The 17,770-nt window shown below is 38.8% G+C and overlaps 1 protein-coding gene across 3 annotated transcripts in view; it reads right to left on the reverse strand.

Annotated features, from left to right (window-relative positions):
- The window catches only part of LOC140360966 (pleckstrin homology domain-containing family G member 1-like), a 52,848-nt gene extending 35,517 nt beyond the window's left edge, over window positions 1-17,331 (reverse strand). The window contains exon 1 of one of the 3 annotated variants that reach the window (XM_072446513.1): window positions 17,169-17,331. Coding sequence is in view for 2 of the 3 variants with exons in the window: in XM_072446494.1 (XP_072302595.1) it covers window positions 7,611-7,620 (10 nt within the window). In the remaining variant the exon portion in view is untranslated. Of the gene's footprint in view, window positions 1-7,610; window positions 7,903-17,168 lie in introns of those variants that run through there. The other 2 variants (XM_072446494.1, XM_072446503.1) reach the window with 2 other exon arrangements.
- Window positions 17,332-17,770: the final 439 nt, after the last annotated feature.

The raw sequence follows: 17,770 nt of genomic DNA on the forward strand, positions 1-17,770 counted from the left end.
GTCATAAAACCACAACATGGTCAGGAGATGAGCGGTGATGATGGAAACAGACCAAACAATGAAAACAAAACAGCATTTTGTTTTCAGTGTATGATTTAGCAAAAAGAAACTGCTAAATGCGTCATGAAATAATCAAAATCAGTTAAACCATATAGACTCATATCACGGAGAGAGGATTGGAGATCCTCTAAAAATACAAACATGCATAATGTGTAATAATAGTTACATTTAGTGAATTTACTCTGAATTCACTGAAAATAATACTGCAATTATATTGTTATGCCATAGTTATAAAATAAATGTTATCTTTCCCACAACACCAAAATCACAGCAGTGATTTAATCCATAGTTTCGCTTTACTCAATTTAATCCAAGGGTTTTCAAAGATATTTAACTTGTCCCCTTCAAACCAACCCTCCTCACAAAGTGCACTTTAGGTTCAAGTTGTCAACAAACAACTACCTTTACAGCCTCAATGACCCTTTCAAATACCACACTCAGAACTGAGGTAATGGCTACGTACACATGCAGACTTCACAAATGAAAACATGTCTTATGTCACAGATGTTTGGTTGAAAATAACATTGAATGGCCATATTTTTGCTCATGTGGTGGACATAATGACTGGGTTCGAGTTACAGCAATAAAATGTGAAGCGGCAAAACAGGCATGTAGTATTTCAGGAGAATCCCGTAGCATAGAAACACATCTTTGATACACATTAAAAAAAAGGGAATTTCTACATAAAAGGAATCTGGAAAATACCCATAAGTAAAAGCATGACCAAACTGGCCAATGGAAGTGTACTATGGGCTGAGGGAGCTCATGTATGGGTCAAACACTGTTCCTAAAGCAGTTATTCTCATCTTTGTTGGTCAAGTGGTTTTCAAACTCTGTTTGATCCCACTACAAATGGGTTTCAAATAAAAAAAACACTCTTGGCCATCGTTTCTCATATTCACCAGTTCATATGAGTAAAAGAGTAGAAGGAATTGTCTCTACAACATGAACACTCAGCTCCATAGCTCTAGTTAAAATGAGCAGAGAGAGAACGCGGAGGAAAAAAAAATATTTGATAAAAAAAGAATTATGAAACATTAAAAAGAAAAATTAATCAACGCTTCTTTGGGAATGCCCCGTCTCATCTGATCTTTGAAGCTAGTGTTGGGCCTGGTTAGAACAGGGATGAGAGACCGTTGGGAATACCAGGTGTTGTATTGGGACAGCTGTGGCTCTGTGGTGAAGGCACTTCCACCACAGACCAAGGAATACTGTTGTCGTGTCCTTGGGCAAGACACTTCTTTGCCTACAGTGTATGTGAGAGCGAATGCGGATAACGGATAGAAATGAGCCCATGACTACAGTGCGGTGTGTTTACAGCATGAATATTGTGTATGTTCAATATCAACCAAATTATCATGATACTTTTCACAGTTTTCACTTATCATATTTGTGCAGCACCAGGACTTAAACTCAGGCCAAGCAAAGTCTAAAATGTTTTGGGCTCAAAGAAGACCTATTGTGCATTTGTCTGCTTTATAGTCCTCATCTATGACACCCGTGGCTCATGATATTATCTTTTGGATATGTGAAATGGAAATATTAATATAAACACGACGACAATGACGACGACGGATGACAAGTCAGCTGACTCTTTAAAAACAGAAAAAGACTTTTGTACCAGAAGAAGCCCAAGTACCAAAGTGGATGAAGCACTGAGCTAGACTCAACCCAAGGCCTTCTTATAATAAAGTTGCAAGGGGACAAAGAAGAATGGATCATGATCACTTTACTTTGCAACAATGTGCCTTTTGTTCTGATGCTATTCACACTTTCCAACTCTTATCTCCCTTCAGTATTGTCAAAAAAAAAACAATTGTTTCCATGATTCTCTATAATTTCTTCCACTCCTTTCACATTTTGGCCCGTACGAACAGGACATTCCTATAGGCTTGGACCATGCCTACTCCAGCATATACTTTTCTATGCAAAAATACACGGTTGGCAGCCCAGACCACCGCGGCTGCAATTTGCATTTGGAGCACACGTGTTCATAACAAGTTTGGCCTTCTCCACGGACAATTTCACTTCACTGTGAGGTTTGACGGATGAGTTTGCAGCGATCAAAAGTTCAAATTCCAGATCTCGACTTAACGTTTTGTATAAATGTATTATTTCAAACACAGATTTTTGCCATAAACAATAGCCGAGTGTTTTCCAAAGAACACACATAACCATGCTGATATATTTTGGAGGAACTTGGGAGGATTTTGGACAATGAGAAATGAGGAGGACGATGCAGTGGAATGACAAAGTAGGAAGAACAGATGAAAGGTCAGAGGTCAAACACCACCCACCGCCTATTACTCTCTCCCATTCTCCTTCCCTCGCTCATCCTCAGTTACATCTGAATCATCTCTTTTGTTGGAATTCAACTCCTTAAATCTCTTCTAGCCACTGGTCGGTGATAGAGACGCCAGCTTGATTCGGTCTGACTCTAAGGATCCAAAAGTGTCGCTGAGGATTTCACAGACCGGACAAATAACCAAAGATCGAGAGCAGAGAGGACGAGCTGGGGGCGGAATAAGAGCGGAGCGAGGGGGTTGCCCTGGCGGGTGTTTCCAGGAGCACAATGGGCAGCTGCCTTCACCATATGTTAGGGGTATAAGTACATGGTTGAAAATGTAACCCATGTGTTTAAAAATGTTTATTGTGATTGCCATTGAGCTAAATAGGACATGTAACAAGTAATGAAAGTTTCTGCACTTCAATCAAGTTATAATAAGTACTCTCAAAAACATATCTGGGGTTGTGTTTTGCTCCAAATGTATAATATCAGTAGTGTTCAGTCCAAACAATTTATGTAAGCCATTGAAACCAGGCATTTGTCTATTTTGGAATGTATATCGTCAATAAAACACAAACAGAATGAATACTGAATATTGCCAAAAGAAGAACAGACACATAATCCAAGTATTAGGAAATGACGTTTTTTAACAAACTAATTACTTCTTCAAAAGTCTGACATCTGCCCCACACCAAATGCCTTTATTGACAGAGGATTTACTGTGGAGCTCTGGATTAAAAAAGATTCATCATCGTGACGATCAGAAATGACTGAAACTCGGGTATTTAAATCCAACTGATGCAGTGAGCGGCTTCTCATTTCTGAAACAACCATGTGGAAAGACAAATCCTGTAGTCATGGAAAAGAAGTCAGGCTCAAATCATTGGCATCAAGCAGAGAAAACATCTAAGGAGAAGCAGAAACGAATCTACTACAGATCTGAACCCCAGTGAGTGTTTGTGCCGAGCTGGAGAAGGCTTTGTGCAGTGGTCACATCTCTCACATCATCAACACAAGATCAACTGTGAAAAATAATGCAACACAGGGTTGAAATACTTTGGACAGTGTGAATATCTTTGTTAAACATGTTTCCCACTTTCCATAAACTACCAGTACAGATTACCACCCTCTTGCTCCAGTGTTCATTTGTTCAGGTTAGCATTAGTTCTAGTGACACGCTGCAGGAATGTCTCGTTTAAAGCCTGATAGATGACAACCTGATGTTTAGCGTCTGTGGGAAAATGTCCACTCCCTTGAACTTACAACACCCTATTTCTGGACTGTGGCACCCACCCAAGTCCTGTGCCCACCCCGACACACTAACCCCAGTCCGGGATACCTCTCTTGACGTTGGAGTGCAGGACCCTTCTCAAGTAACTGAACCCGCTTTCGCAGTAATGTGAGGTCGACTGCAAGACTCACATGGGGAATTTACACATAACGAGAGAAATTATAATGCTTAGAATTTACAATTACAACTAGATAAATTTGGTCCAAATCACAACAAAACATGATCAAATCTGGCTAACGCTAGAGAAAACAAATTGAATAATACATTATTTTAAAATTATTTAGCACAGGGTCCACATTTTAAATATGATTTTGTTTAAAATACCTCTATAAATTGTTAAAAAGAAACAAGTTTTTTCATTCTAAAAAAAGTCTACAAAAGACAATGTGAAAAAAAAAACTTGAACTAACCTACACCACCTTTACTACTTTATCATTTTCTTACAGAATGAACCACATATGGTTCTCTCCTGAGTAATCCTGGACTTCATTTACCATGTGCCTTTTTGGAAACTAGACAAATATCTTCATTTGAACAATATACCTAGAAATTACTGCTTATTTCTTTATCTGAACTCAAACTTTTCAATGTATTAAGCACAACACATACTCATAAATCTTAATTATGTAAATTACACTTGGCCTGAGGCAATTCCCCCAACCATTGCCCACGAGGCAATCATTAGAACAGGTATCAATACAGAAAAAGAAATCTTGACAGGACAAACTGGACCTTTCCTGAATGATCTTGACCACATAAAATTAAAGAGGATCCATAATTTTGTTGAAAATTACATGCAGGATCTTTCTAGTATGAACGTTAGTAATTGAATATTATGAATTTTGGTGTAATCCCTCATTTGTCCAGGTGTGTTCCATTGTAGAAAAAAAATAAGACTCAGTTGTAGTAATCTGGACACTGTTTTTTCAAAAAACTCAATCTGGAACTGAATCTATAATTATGCATTTTTGTTAGTGTCAACAAAGCGTAACATCAATTTATAGTTCAAGTTTATTAAATCTTAAAAACTAATAGTTAAAGTACAGTTTGACATATTCTTAAGCCCTTCTAAAACTTGTGTCTGTAGAATTTAAAAATGTTCTTGATATTCTGAAATATTTAGGTTAAAAGGTTTTGATCAATCAAAGCAATGACACACGGAGTAGATTTGTGTTGATAAAAAATGTATGAATAGCAACATTTCGAGTGCCAGAAATAACTTCACAATTGTATATGCATAGCAAGTAATCTCACCCTATTTTTCCATTCCAATAGCATTAAACCATAAAAAAAACTCCCAGCTGCACATGAGGGCTTCTTCTTGGGGGGCAGATGTCTGGGGAGCAGGCATAGCATTGGAGGAGGGGGCCATTGTCTGCACCTTCAAACCAAAAGTTCTAAACAGTAATTATTCACCCCCACCGGTGTCGCTCCTCTCTTCACCGAGGGCTTTACCCATTTGTAGCCAACACAACAAAACACTGACCCCGGCCCCCCCAACCAGACCCAACTGCTCCTGCAGCCCCTAATTTGGGCCACAGGCAGCAGAATGGCATCTCAGTACTTTGTCAAACCTGCCCGAGTCAGGGAAAAGTAAAGACATGTGTGCTGGCAAGATTTCAGTGCATTTGTGTGGAATGACAAGAAGATAGTGGTCCATGCAAAGAATACCAAAACATCCTGAAAGTACTATAAATACATAATGATACAATAAAGAGGTAACTGAAGTATTTGCAGATCTTGATTATGTTGTTAGAGGTGTAAAATAGGATGTCGAGTAACTCCAGTTATGCTGAGAGACACGTCAGAGTGAATGGCCATTCTTATGTAATCTAATCGATACGGTCTATTTCAGTCAAATCTATATCTGGCATCAAGTCTTATGTTGGATTTGTGCCATTGTTAAGTTACTCAGGCAAATATATTTTAAAAGGATGTGCAAATATCTGCCCCCTGTGACCCTGCCCCGGATAAGCAGAACGGATGGATGAAGGAAGTGCAAATAAATCTAGAATTGATTTCTAAATTTAAAAGTATTAAAACACACACAATTTTTTTTTCCCAATGCAAACAACATTTGAGGACTTACCTATACATCCAAGTTTGACTATGTTAGTTCTAAGTAGTTAAACTAAAAGGTGTATTAGACAGAATCCATATGGAGGCTACTGTAATTGTAAAGTTGATGACCAAACACCTCCCAATTAGGTAAATATGGCTTTCATATACTTTAAGCTCCATAAAAATTACAAAAAGTACTGGATTCTGAACTCAAAACACTTCAATCTTCTACAGATATCAGCTTAAGCAGGGGGCAGTTTAGACTTTGCATCCACTGGGACAAGCCCTGTGCTCAGTGCGAGAAAGCAAACGTGAAGTGTGTATGGGCCAGCAGCCGGAGCAGCAGTGAAAACAAGCCTGTCCACACAAGGGCTTCAAACGCACTCGGACGCACTGACAGCTGCATGGGAACCACCATAAACGAGGCAATAAGAGAGAAGTGACCAACAAACCAACAGCAAAGAGGAGCTAACAAGTTTGGCAATGAGCAATCAAGTGGAGCAAGCCAAATTATGGGATTTATGGTCAGTTGGTTAGCATGTGTATGTAGTGTTGTTAATGTTATAGGGGGTATACATGTCTAAAAAGATCAGAGGTGAGTAGATTATAACCAAATACTGTACTTAAGTAAGTAAAAGAAGAATTAAGTAGTAAGCATCTAAATCAGGGGTGACAAACATGGGGCCCATGGGCCGCATCCGGCCACCAAGACGTTTTAATCATGCCCACCGAACACATTAAACCGTACGCTTAATGTGTAAAAATAAAGCTGTAACCCTCTTATTTCCAGTCAAAATCATTCTGGGACGCATCTGGATCCGTTTGTACTCCAAACCCACAAGTATAAAATTATTCTAAAATAAAATTGATATATTTCTACGGATTCCGTCCCTAAAACTATTTTTTTTATGAATTTACCTTCAGCTTTTAAAAGAGGATTGTCAAAACCCAAGTCCTAAGTCCATTTTCCTGTTCCTGCTGCTGATGCATGAATCTGGACTCAGTCTTTTACCTGCAGATTTGTGCAACAGTGTCCACAAATAACTATTACTAGGCTATATAAACCCATTTATTTCTTATAGTTTTTATTGTTTTACCTTTTGCTTTACCTTTGGCCCGCAACCTAGCCTGAGCGTCGAAATTCGGGCCGCGGCCCAAAATGAGTTTGGACCAATGAATGGCATTTTCACCGAATACTATAAAATTCAAGTAAATATTTAAATCAGGGGTGTCAAAGTATGGCACTTCCAAATATTTCACCATAAAAAAGGGAGAAAAAAAATCTAATTCAGTTTAGGTTCAAAGGCCACACCTTTAATTAAACCTTGTCACCATTAGACTTTTGTTGACACTCTTCATATCTAAAAAGGTGGACTAAACTGGAACTAAACCTGGACAAGATCAACACTAAACGAGGACTAGGAAAAGACAAAACCAAGATTGCACCAGGACTAACCAGAGCTCAAGGTAAAATCACGTGTACTTAAGTAAGAGTAAAGTTACTTCAAAATAATGAAGTAGAAGTAAAAGCATGTAAAAGTGAGTGATAAATCTACAATTGGAACGAAGTTAATAAAGCACAAAGCATGTCACCAGTAGCCTAGACCTTTAAACGGGCTGGAGACCACTCAACTACTAGTGTTAAGATTACGATTGTGAAAAATCCCACACAAGAAGGAGGACAGTTAGTTAGTTTTCTTTCGTTTTCTTTTTTAACCATTCAAGTTTTTTATGTTTGGAAATTGCAATTTGATATTTTATTGAAGTTGAAAAATATGAATACAATATTTAAGTAACGTTGGAGTGATGATTATTTTGGATTTTTGAAAATGTGTTAAAAAGTAAAAAAAGCAATACAAAACATTACAATGATGGCACAACATGTCAAAATGTATATATATTTCTGCTTACCTGTAGGCATTATCTTTTTCTCCACCAATGTCAGATTCACAGAGTTCAATTGTCAGCCTCTGATTTGAATATCCAACTCACACATATCCTTCCAACTGCAATCTCCCCTGTACAAACTGCATTAGTAGTAGTAGAAGAAGTAGTAGCAGCAGCAGCAGCAGCAGCAGCAGTAGTAAAGTAATCCTCACGTACTTCCTCTCATTGTAAATATTCCAAATGTGCAGCAAAATCCGTCGAACCAAACATTCAGATTGGCCTTGCGAGACAACATGAGTGTGAGCCTGCCTCTGTGGTCTATTTGCATGGGAGTGAATACTGCTCTCTGCACTCAGGCTCCTCCTCCTATGGCCTAAGCCGCGCCCCCTCTCACACAGGCCCCTCCCCCTTAGGCCCCAGCAGCAAATTACAAGGAGCTGCACAGGAGTTCCACATTAAGGCCGTTTGCAGCTCTGCTTTCATCCGGCACCCTGCATTTTTTGACTGCTGCGTCTGTTCTAGTTTGACTTTTATCTTTTGTTGGAAAATTTACAACTTGTGAGTATGAAAAACAATTGGGCAAGTTTAAGGAATTTTAGGGAATAATTGTCTCTAAGATTACCAGGGCTGTGCTTAAATGTTCTGTGGATATATCCTGATACTAAACTTACTAATACAGTTCCAATATCGGTTTATGCCAATATATGTCACATCAATAATAGAATGAAATTGCAGCAGGTCAGAGACATTTTTATGGGAAGCTTAGAAGCATGAATACTTTTCCTTTTTTATACGTTCCTAAATTGATCACAAATGCCTGAGAGGTTTTTTTTGCCAATTAATGACTCACAGGGCTGGCAGCAAAGAAATCAGGATTTATAAACATTTCAACTGCTTAACACAGACATAGAAAGCACTAAAAGCTCAAAATTACTTGAACTCAATTAATATTTAGTGCGGAACTCACAGGGAAAGTTTCAGCCACTTATTTATATTTCTATGAAATTTCTTGGAGTCCATTATGTTTGACTTCACAAATGTTAAAAATGAATTAGCATTTTTTTTGCAAAACTCACCGAAATAATACCAATTTTGTGTTTTAAAATGAAGCTATACTTTTTTTTTTGGCCATTTTTCTTCTTGCCATTGTTATAGGTAGAGCTCCAAGATCTTTTGTGTCATTTTAAGTCATCATCTCTGGACTCGACAACTTGCAACTTTGTGTTACATTAGCATGTTGGGGGAAAGCTTTACTTTATCTCCCCTAAATTAATGTGTGATTTCAGTAGATACAGTAGTACTTTGTTCTAAAACGTGAGACGCAAAAGCGGTGGTACTCAAGACAAGAGCATGTTTATAGGCCAATACAAATGCCGTAAAGACTATATAACATGTATATTAAGAACACAGACAATTACATTACACATTCCTCAACTTCAACATATTTTAAGAATTGCAGTAGCTTACAGACCAGTAGCTGACCTTTCAGTTACTGAGCACTGACCTACAGGCCCACCAGACAAGCAGCTGGATCACCTTTAATCCAACAGCGTCCAGCTCTATAGATCTCATGTACAAAGAGAAACATAGGGTCCTGCTCCATCAATGAGACCAGCCCAAACAAAAGCCCCCTCGTCATACAGACATTGTGAAGAACATCAGAGCGAGCAGGAAAACCAGGCGCAGAACTGTCAAAGGACTGAAACGAGGGCCATTTTCAACCGTGGAAATTAGACAAGTTGAATACACATTAGCGGCCCGAGACAGGCATTGTCCAGATTTCCAATCGTTATAGGAGTTTGAGGACTTGCTTAGCGTTTTGTCTCCGTATTCTGGTCTATTCAAAGCTGGTCGCCCATGTATGAGGCCGCTGATTGGATTAAAATGGACATGTATTTTGGCGGCACAGTGGTATTGTTGTTTGCATTCTGGCCTCACAGGGGGAGGTCTCGGGTTGGAATCCCGGCTCGCGTGGGGCTGTGTGGAGTTTGCATGTTCTATCAGAGCGTGGATGGGGTGCTCAAAGGTTTGCCTCATTAACCTAAAACAGCCGAATCCTCCAGCTGGATGCTCCTGAAAATATTCTTAACTTAACTTTAAAGATCTTGAATCATGCTAAATGGATTGAAGACTTTCACCAGCTATTTTCTGGTGGAAAAAGGCAAAAACTGGAGCTGTGTTTTCTGCCATGCATGTTTACATTGACCTGCTTGGACATGTCTTTCAAAAGCAGAAACCAAATTTCCCTTCTTCTTGTCCTCATCTTAAAACACAACGTTTTAACAAGCTGTAGTTGGATGTTTAGCTAGTGTATCTGCAATGACCAACAAATAAAATCACAATTATATTTTAAAGGACAGTAAATATTGAAGAATTGAGAAATAAGGCAATTGCTGAAGCTTGTTGTGTGGCTTCCAGAGACACACTGCTATCGTGATACTCGAGTTAGCCGGGACACTGAGAGGGCAATAAATCATCATAGACTGACATTGTACTTTTTACAATTTTGTTACACAAGTGGTCAAAGATGCAGCGTGTTACAGCCAAGCAATGGTATGTGAAAAAGCGGTAAGACTTCAGGAGATCCGTGGAGGAGCGGTAGCTTAGGGTCATGACCCTGACTGTACGTGTGTGGTTTCAAGTGGAGCAGGTCTACAGCGAGACGGTCCGAGCCGCTCTGAGGGGGACACTGGGGGGGGGGGGGGGGGGGACACGTGACACAATGGATCTCAGTCTGTCTCCAAAACAAATGTGTCGGCCATTAGTCAAGACTCTTTCAGGACAAGCACCGGTCCCAGCAGCATGGGATCTCACTAACGCACCAGCCCCCAAGAAAAGATAAGACCCCATCCCAATAATCCACACTGACATGGACATACTTTCGTCCCCGTGACAATTTTGGTAACGTTGTGTTTTCAAATTTTCCAAATCATATTAACCCTTACAATGGACAATACTTTTCCTCAAATATACTGTACAAAACATAAACCTGATCAGTACGTTTAGTTTATAGTGTTGCATGGGGCGTTTATGATTTAAAGGAATTAAAATCATACCACTGTTGGCTACACAGAATTCTGCAATGATAATTTGACATTATTGTGGGATCTTTCCTCTCACGGATTCCACTAAATAACTTTAATTTGAGCTTTTTTGAGCAAACCTGTCTGTGTGAAGTTCAAGGCTGGCGGTCAAGTCTCAATAGCTTCACGGATTACTTGAACAACATAAAATAAGCATACGACAAGATGAGCCAAACCTTTATCTGTGCTGTCTATAGTAGTAAAATATTTAAAGATCAGGTTTTCAAATTGGACAAAAGCTCCATAACATCCCTGGGACTATCCTGTTAGAAAAGGGGTAACTCGGATTACTGAGCACCCAGTGACCCGTGATGCCCCTAAACCCTTGGTCCAAACACTATGTCACCCTGTCCCCATCCCCCACACACGGGGCATCCAATAATGAGCATCTATGCCTCTGTCTCCCAGAGCAGGCAAGCACAACTGAGCTGCATAAGGTTCTGAAATTCAGGTTTTAGATAGCAAAACTTGTTTTTTTTCTTAATCATCTTCATATTTTTAGATCTTGAGCTCTGCTTGGTTAGGAGCAACTAACGTCAGTTTTTCATTTTCTGTACAATAAGTCACCAACTTGAACATTGTTTGTTCAATCTTTTAGCAGTAGCTGCAGGTAATGATACATTTATGAATAAACTAAAATACAATTTTGATTTTTATCTTGACCACAAACATGGCCGAGGTTTGGAAAGGAAATAAAGGAGTTTCAGCTGAAACAGAAACTCTGGGCTGGACTCCAACCAAAACGATAAGCATGTCACAAGAGTTTTTGCACATTTGAATATGGACGTGTGCAGGTTTCACAGTTCAAAACAAACAGCTAGTGCAGCATATCTACTGTACACGATGCTGACGCACAAACACCCTGATCGTTTGGATTTTCCTCAACTGAACATTTATGGTCTCAAACGGGCTCAACCAAAATATGCTTTTGTATGCTTTTATTAGTTTTTGATTGAGACAAAATAAAACTAGAATAGAAAAAAGTGCTTTATTTTTCGTCATGCCCAGCATTCAGATTATTTATTATTCAATAATTTCATCATTAGTAGTTGTAATATTTTGCTCAAACACATGGCAGTAAGAGAACATGTTTATCTCTATTGTCCACTAACATTTAACGTCGTCTTCTCTTTAGACTTCACCCTGCTCCTCTTTTCATTGAAAACACATTGCCCAACCGCCTCCTCTGTCCTCTTCAGTGTCCACCACAGCCCGAGCCCCTCCACTAACAAACAGACCACCTTCACACACAGAGGGAGCTGCCATTGATGCATTGCAGTTTGCCTTGTTGCCTATGGAGATGGTCATTTGGCCAATTGGCATCCGGGAGACAGTAAAGTGAAGTGAAGTGGAAAGGAGAAAGCCGTACAAGTCAATACGGTGGTCTTCGTAGCACGCTCGGGCAATGTAAACACCAGGCAGGGGCCACTAGGTCTAGAGGAGGGTCTGACTGCAGCACATTGTTTTCCAAGAGTATTGTAAAGCTACTTAAAAGCTCTCTCCAGAATGATATGGTGGTTACAGAGGTCAAAAACACGTCAAAGCTAAGTAAGCTCATTTGTCTATTGAGAGGACCTAACAGAAGGACAGTTCACACACCAGATTCCTCCCCTAAATCTACTGCTGAAACACACACCTTCGTCAAGTCCATCAGCCGCTACATTTACACTGCCTTTAACAGTGTACCACCTCCTGTTCTCTTCTACATCAGTTCAGCTTCCACTACCCGGGTTTAGACTCCATTCTTATTTTTATTATAGGGCTAGGGTAAACTAGTGAGCAATAATTGTTTGTCGAATAGTTTATTTCTATTGTACATTGAGAATTTTTGATTAGTCAATTAATTGTTGCTGCCCTAATTTCTATTATCTCATTCAACTTTCTACTTTCTTACTTTGATAATTTTCTGATTAGGTCTACGTGCCGAAAAATCTATACGTGGTATACACTTAATACACATTCTAATGTATTTGTTTTTGTCTGTTTAATCTCTCCACATTGAAATGCTTTGTTGAAATTAAATATAAATATCATTGCTAATAAAGAAGTGAGATGGGCAAAAAGAAAACAAAAATATGGCTTAGTCATTCTTCAAACATGCTAAAAAAAAGTGACGCGAGTATATTACTCATCCACCAAAGACTGACTGATTAAAAAAACATTCTGTGATAAAAATCTTCCAAAATACTTTAACATAAAACATTATAGAACATTATAGAATATAGTCAATCTAAACTGAATTTTATTGCATTTAAAAAAATATCGTTCACATTTTTTTTCTACAAATAAATTAATTTACAACCCACTTTGCAAAAACTTAAATTGTTCTATCTGGCCACTAAATAATTTTCAGCGCTGTGAGTTGCTTGATTAATTGCCAAACATTCCCAAGCTGAAGCTAATCAAATTTGAGTCAAAATAACAATGTTGATTAAGTGAAAAATATGACTATTCCTGCGTTGTGTTTGTATAGAGTTACCACATACTTGCAGGTCCTCCCTGGGGCTTAAGTGGTGCGTTCAATGCCAACAGAACTCCAGGAATCTCCAGCTCTGTCCAGCCACAGTTCTGGCAATAGTGAGAGTCGTGGTTTATGCAAAAAACAAGGAACTATGAGCCAAATGTAGCCTCCAGGAAAACAAAAGGCATTCCTGAAGTCCAAACCACAAAGAGCTTCACTGGACTGGACTGGACTGGACTGGACTGGACTGGACTGGATATATATATATATATATATATATATAAGTTGCTGTGAACTGGATAAGCCGTTGTGATCACGAACAATGTTGGTTACAGAAGTTGTAATAAAAATGTCCATAGACTTCAGATTTCAAAGAGACAATTGCAATGTCTTTAAACAAAGTAAAGTAAAAGCTGAACCACTAAAAGCTGCTTTTGATTTGAGTGAAATGTCCTCAGAAAAGTGAATTGTTTAGTTACTGCCCCTGCCTTGACACTAATCTTAAAAAAACAACAGAAAGAAAAATAATATATTTCTGAGCTCTGACTACCATCAATCGCTCATAGAAAAGTGGGCAACAGCTTGGCATGGGATCCAACCGCCATAATTCACTTGCCTGGCCAGCCAAGAACACACACCTCTTCAGTTTTGTCCAAGAGTCTGTCGGTGTGAGTCTGGTTGAGTTCAGCTGCACATGATTGACAGGTGGATTAGCCAATCAGGGACAAAACAAAATATGGCTGCTTGACACAGTGAATCAGTACAACAGTACAACACATTCGGCTTTGTTTCACATGTGTACGCTGCACACGTGAGGGTCATACGAACGGCTCTTTTGCCTCCCAATACTGAACAGAATTCAGGATAGAGCGTACCATTACACCCCTAACCATGACATAACCACTTCATAGAAAAGCTAAATCCAATGATTGTCAATAAAGAACACAATAGGAATGCTGTACAGACCCGCGACCTTCTTGTTGTGAGGTGAGAGTGCTAGCTGCTCTGCCACTCTGCCCCCTACATGTACATACCAGTGTAATGGACTCGAGGACATAGTATATGGATAAAAGATACTTGAAGAGTTGAGCAGTGATTTTATTCATGTTTGTGTTGACTTTTAAGTTTTTGTGTTTAGGGGACAGAGTCGAGTTCAGGATGTAGAGCATGAACAGGAAGTGTGTTTGGCCCCAGATTAACATGCACCACTCAGGAAGAGACCCTCGGCTCTCAGGGACTTTTCCAAAAGAACTACACGCAGTTATAGTACAAAAGTGTGTGGTTTGTAACTTGTTTAAGTGGTATTATTTGAGTACATTTCCAATAGAGTTTCAATAGTAGCAGTATCCATTATTAGAGCAGCACAATTATCAAATCACAAAGTAAATAAAGTATCACGGTTTTGGATCATGCTGACGGCCCCCGAGCTGCAGTTCATGATGGAGAGCAGCGGATTTTAAAAATAGCAGTGCAAAATGTCTTTCTTAACCAATCCTTAGTGCATCACTGATACAAAATAAAACATAAGAGGACCAAGAAAGTAAAGACTATAGTCAAGGCAAAGGTGATGAAGGAGAATAAACATACATGAATCACTCTAAATACAACTTTAGGTGGATAAATATAGTGGGAAAGTAATATAAAAGACACATGACTTCCTATTTGTAGAGTCACGCCAAAACCAGCCAGAGGAAACCCATTTGACCATGTGCTGTAAAAATCTCTAATCTGGCAACCAATGGCATTACATAAAAGTGAAAGAGTGAGGCCAAGTGGACCGCCACAAACTAGTTCATCCACTTGTGCGCTCGTCTTCATAGTGCAGCTGTATTTAGCCGGATCGGAACCAGGACAGCCCACAGAGGAGCATGTGTGTCAGGTTAGACAAGTGTTCCAGCACAAGGACGTTCACTCTGATGCATGTGCAAGTATGAAGGGAATTTTGAAGCATTATGTCCAGCCAAAAAAAACAGCACAAGTATTCCATGCAAATTGTGGTAAGAAATGGACAATCATTCAAAAATCTGCTTACGTGCTTTAACAATAACCATTTGAGATTCTGTCATTTCTAATTGTCAATGATCAGCTTGGGTTGTTTTAATTGAGAGGTTCACTGCCAATTCATACTAAGGAGGAATAAACCTTTTTTTTTGGGTGATATAACTGTCATATTTTGTTCATTTTCAGGTAATGATGAGATTATTTTCCCAGATTATTGCACCGAATCACCAAAGCGAGTTCCTAGCCTGACAATGGCAATAAACCTTTTCTGATTTTGTTGTGTTGCCCAGCAATATCTAAAAACAAACTCATTTTTTGTGTGTGTGCTTATGTTCACATGTAAAGGGTAACTGTGACTCATTATAGCACTTTTAAGTAAAAAAGCATCACAGCATCACATTTTATTACTTAAGAGAATGTTTTACCGCTGTTATCCTGCGTTACTGCGTCAATCTCTTCAAGTGGTATTAAAGGTGCACTATGTCATTTTTGTGATGGAGGGTCCGTCACAAGCTTGTCTCCATGTGATGTTATTGCTTTGCCTGGAATACTCATGGCATTTAACCCTCTTGTGATTATTGAATTACAAGTGTCTTTACTGATTACAAAATTATTGAGAGCGTGCTCACCTCTCCACAGATCTGACCTGAATCTTGGTCTAGTGATGTCACCAGCTTGTCCCATGGAGATAGATTTAAGTCATAGTGTGGAACATTAATGGCAAGTAATAACATCTCCATGGACTCTTCCACCACAAAACTGATGGGGCTACAACTAACAATCATTTTAGTAGTCGACAATTATAGATTGATTATTTTTATTGTTGAGACCTTGAGATTTTTATAAAATATAATAATAAAGGTTGAAATGTGGTGACTTGTCTACACAAGTTTTTTATGTATTCTTTCACATTTAGATTGATTAATGTTGTGTTTATTAAAAAATGTTTCTGTATGTGTTTTATTGTCTGTTTAGTTCAAATAACAATGACCATTCTCAAAATACTACAATTATCTTATAGTTAAATAGTCTATTAAGATCTAGATTATTCTGTTTTATCATTGTTTCATCATCAATAAAAGTTACATCATGCACATTTTCATTTACTCCCCGCAATATTTTCAATAGCAATATCAATTTGTTATTGTGACAGGCCTAGTTTTGTCCCACTATTTGAGAACTGTTGTAGTCTTTCTAATATCAACATGCAGTAAAAGGTGCTATCAGAGCCAGCCTGAAATTAAACGGTGCACGGAGTAATTGGTGAGCAGTCAGAACAAGACTCTGTGATTACTATTGAGGAGAGACTGCGGTTTTAAAGATTGGAGGATAGCAATTGGCTCCAGTGGGGATTCTCCTGGGCAAAAACAATAACCTACACTAGGATTAAACTAGAACAGAACTAAACCAGAAGCAAATATAATTGAATAAACTACAGACTAATATACCAGATCCCTTCCAATACTAAAACAGGACGAACCCCAGTCAAAACAAGAGCTAAAGTAGGTCTTAACCAAGGCTTCAAATGGAATAAACTTCGACCAAATAAAGAAGCTAAACCAAGTCTAAGCAATTACCAAACCTGGACCAACCAGGAATTAATCAAAATTAAACCAGAACAAAACCAAGAGTTCAAAACAAGTGATTCCAGGACAAGACAGTATTATATCTGCTTATATCAGCTAACTTTGGCACATTTATTGTTTGATTAATGTGCAATGTCCCTGTCAAAATAAAAACATAAATACCTAGACTTGCAGGGGCACTTAATAAGAAAAATAACAGGATAAAAAAAAAGACAACGCCAATACAGAACCAGGACTAAACTATGACTTAAAACAGGTCAAAGCTGGACCAAACCAGGTAATGAGGCTTCAACCAAAAGACTAAATCCAAGACTAAAACAGACTTACAATATTTTTGTACTGAAATGTGATAAAACTGATGTGATTCAACTTTACCTGGAATCATTGGTGAGTAAAACTAACTATAAAAATGTGCCTATAATAAAATCTAAAAGGTTGACCCATCACTTACCTTACACTGACCGTTCCCATCAGCAGAAAATCACTTGTTAGTCTCCTATCCCAGGTTAGCTCCATATCCTTTAGGTTTCAGACAGTGACAGGACGGACCTGTGGGCATGTTGATGAGCGCTCTGGTCCGTGCATGTCCACTTCAGAGCGATGGAGAGACACCGGAGTGAGAGGGAGCGGCAGAGAGAGAGAGAGAGAGGAGCAGATGTCCACTGGGAGGAGGCGATGAGGGGGAGACAGGAGAGGAGCGCAGCCCATTTCCTGACCAATTACAGCAGCTCCACAACAGCCCACTCCAACCCGACCTTCGACGCTTTACTACAGAACTGGGGCAGGCTGGAAGTGAGACGAAAAGGGGACATATTAATTTTATTGAAGTTGTTTTTAACGATTATGTTTTATCTATTTCATATTTTTTTATTTAACCAGAGGTTAACCCATCGAGATCGAGACCTCTTTTTCAAGAAGACCTGGGGGAAAGTAAAGACATAACGGCACACACATTTGAAAACATTACACATTTAAAAGACAAGCAAGAAATAGAAACAAAATCTACTATTTAAAAGCACAAAGATTCTTTTTCTAAAATTCACTCTCTTCGTC

The sequence above is a fragment of the Eucyclogobius newberryi genome, unplaced genomic scaffold (genome assembly GCF_026437365.1).
Source record: "Eucyclogobius newberryi isolate DKJ021-1_F unplaced genomic scaffold, fEucNew1.0.hap1 SCAF_1, whole genome shotgun sequence".
NCBI classification, from domain to species: domain Eukaryota; kingdom Metazoa; phylum Chordata; class Actinopteri; order Gobiiformes; family Gobiidae; genus Eucyclogobius; species Eucyclogobius newberryi.